At 42.7% G+C, this 3,320-nt stretch overlaps 1 protein-coding gene across 1 annotated transcript; it reads left to right on the forward strand.

The window, feature by feature from the left end:
• LOC135497682 (uncharacterized) lies at positions 1 to 1,227 on the forward strand. The gene has a single exon (XM_064787513.1). The coding sequence runs from the start codon at positions 1 to 3 to the stop codon at positions 1,225 to 1,227; it is 1,227 nt and encodes a 408-aa protein (XP_064643583.1).
• Positions 1,228 to 3,320: the final 2,093 nt, after the last annotated feature.

The raw sequence follows: 3,320 nt of genomic DNA on the forward strand, positions 1-3,320 counted from the left end.
ATGGACATTGATCCAATACATTTTCGCATAGGAAACGGTGAATTCGTGCATGCCACAAAGGCTATAAATATTGAGCTTCTTATCCAAGGTCATAAGCTCCGCATTCATGCTGTTGTTGCAGACAACCTTACCGGACCAGATTTGCTTTTGGGTGCTCGGACCCTGTCGGAATTGAATGGTACACTTGACTTTTCAACCAGTACCTTAACTGTCAGACCCAGGCGTATCCAGTTCACCCCTGTACAGACAGTGACTTTGAGACCAGGTCAGACTAGGAGTATTGTAGTCAAAGGCAAAGTTCCTAAGTTGCTCAAGCATACTGAGGTTTTGCTGCAGCCTACCGAGCAGTTCAGCAAATATTGTCCATCATACATGTTGGTAAAGCTCAGGAAAAGTGCAGCCATTATCCGGGTTACGAACAATTCCAAGAAAAATGTCACTTTCCGTGATAATCTTCCTGTTGCGTTTACTGATTTGTCAGATCATATTCATGCCACCCACTTGGTCCCTCGTGGCTCTTTGAATAATGGGGTCACACGCGAACAGTGCGTATCTGACCTTCATTATAAAAATCTGCTTACGTACCCTCACCTGGATATTGATGATCCCATCTCCAAGTTGTCACCCCAGGATATAATTGAGCAGCAAATCTCGCTGCAAGGTAGCACTCTTAGTGCGGATGAGAAGCAGCACTTGTATGAGCTTCTTCTACGGAACAAAGAGGCATTCAGCCTATACGGCGAAATTGGCACGTGCCCCAATTTTGAAGTGGACATCCAATTGAAGGATGACAGTCCATTTTTCGTCCGCCCGTATCCTATCCCAGAGAAAAATCGCAAGCAAATTGACAAAGAGTTCAATAAGCTGGTAAATCTTGGTATCTTGAAGAAAGGCTGTTCTGCCTACAGCAGCCCGGTCATGCTGATTGGCAAAAAGGGTACAACTGACAAGAGGATAATCAGTGATTTCAGGTATTTGAATAGTCGTTGCAAAACTGTCAATCAAAATTTTGTCAGCCTACAAAGTGTTCTAGCTCGTTTAGGTCGTTCAAACTGTAAAGTTGAGCTCAAAAGCGCTTTTCACAGTCTGCCCCTCATACCTAATCAAGCTGAACTGAACAAAGTGCTAAAAGTCATCAAGCGTAAGGTCATTCGGGATTACAATTTGCCATTTGACGGTCAACAGTTTCGCATTGCCCAACAGACGTCACCATTCTTCTTCCGTTGATGTACCAGAGGAGTGTATCATATATTCAATGATGTAGCAATTGTCAGCAATTCAAAGGGAAAGCCGACAAGGACAGACCATACCATGAGCGGATTCCTGCGAGATATTGTCCATTTGAGACAATCTCACTAGATTTCAAAACAATGGTTCCGTCCAGATCAGGTTACCGTAACTTAATGGTAGTAAGTTGTGCAGCAACTTGTTTTATTGTCTGTGTGCCCCTAAAGAATTTAGAGGCAGCGACAATAGCTGAAGTTCTCATTCAGCGTGTTCTGTGTGCTTTTGGTATTCCCGAAGTCATTATCTGTGATGCAGCGACATCATTGACCGGCAAGATCATTACTCTGTTGTGTGAAACTCTTATCATCTCTCAGAAAATCATTTCAGTCGGGAATCACGGCTCTCTTCATGTTGAGCGTCAAATTCAGTCAGTTGCCAATTTGATCAAGGTGAATCTCAGCCGATATGGACAAGATTGGGCTCGCTATTACAGTGTTGCTCAGTATTCATTCAACTGATTCTGCTCCAGTTACCTCGGTGGTCATTGCCCATTCTACCTTTTCTTCTTGCGTGAACCCACAGACATTACCGGACTAAATTTCAAACCAGTCTTGGGATTGTCACACTCGCAATCTGAGTATATTGAACATCTGAAAGACATATTTCAGAATGTCTCTAAGCTAATGTTACAGCTGCAAGATCATCAACAACAAACTCAGAATCAGAAGGTTGCTCAAAAGCTTCATAAGTGTCAGGTTTATGAACAAGGTCAACTGGTTTATCTGCATAAACCATCCAGCTCCTCCTTGACTGCAAACGCAAAGAAATTCACTGCGTCTTGGGTAGGTCCTTTTGTCATTCATCAGGTTCTTGATCGCACCCACTACATCTTGTCAGACTTGGAAGGTAGAATTTTGAAGGATGTTGTTAAAACCAGCATTCTTGAAAGCTACGGATCATGAAAACATCAGCAATTTGCAAAAATTGCGACAGGCTTTGAGGTTCAATGAGAACACTGAGGTCAAGTCGACAAACTGTACTACTGAGTACAACTTCATAGATGAGCTTGGTCAACAGCTCCCCTCCGCTCAGGATTGTGAAATGATATTCTATGCTAAGGCAAATCCTTTGGATTTGGAGTCTTATGCGGAATGTTTGGAACACAACAATGGTTTTGCTGCGCCGTGCAAACTCTCTGATCAGCAACAACAAACATTGTTAAAGGTCTTAGAAAATGCCCCATCTTCTGAAGCTGTGTATACTGTTGAAAGAGCTAGGTTCAAAGGAGCCAACATACAGCTCTTATTGTCTGTCCCATTGCGTGACAAGCCATACAGATTTTGGTGGGATCCGCAGTGTGGTATCAACTGCCCACAAGTAGTTGAAGCCATCCTGGATCCAGACAATCGAGTCAGATGTCTTGGATCGCCTCAAAACTTGATCAAGCACCTGTATTCTTTGCAAGTGATACACTATTTACAACGGTGCATACAAGTATTCGTATGGTAGAGAAACCATGCATGTGTATAATCTTCAAGGTATTCATATCGGTGAGAAAACCATCAGGTTTTTGTTAGTTTTCATGTAGACTTTTTGAAGTCATTAGTGATGTATAAATTTGCCTTTTGTGGTTATAGGGTTGTTCTTCTTCCACAATTGTGTGCGAGCAGTGCTCATTATTCAGAGTTCAGTACAAAAAAGTAGTTTTATTAGTGAACAATGGAGTCATAACTTTTCAAGTCAATGCCTTGATACCTGTGCGTATACAAAGCTTTGCTCGGTCATAAATGAGGCCAAAAGGGTTATTGTCGTCCTGGGTGATGCACAATATCACCCAGCCTCTATCTGGGTGATGCATAACATCACCCAGGGTGATGTTATGCAATCGTTTCGCTATTGGTGACAGGGTTGTCGAATCGGCGGACGTGGAAATGTTCATGGCCAAAAAAAAAATGGCGGCCGTTCATCTGGTTCACCAGCGCGACTTGAAACATCATTTGGCAGCTATTCCCGAAGTCGAAAGGGCATCTTTAGTTGCCAAAGGACGGGAAATCAAACAAAAATATGTGCGTTTAACAAATAAACATGAGAAA

This window comes from Lineus longissimus, chromosome 13, assembly GCF_910592395.1.
Source record: "Lineus longissimus chromosome 13, tnLinLong1.2, whole genome shotgun sequence".
Taxonomy (NCBI): domain Eukaryota; kingdom Metazoa; phylum Nemertea; class Pilidiophora; order Heteronemertea; family Lineidae; genus Lineus; species Lineus longissimus.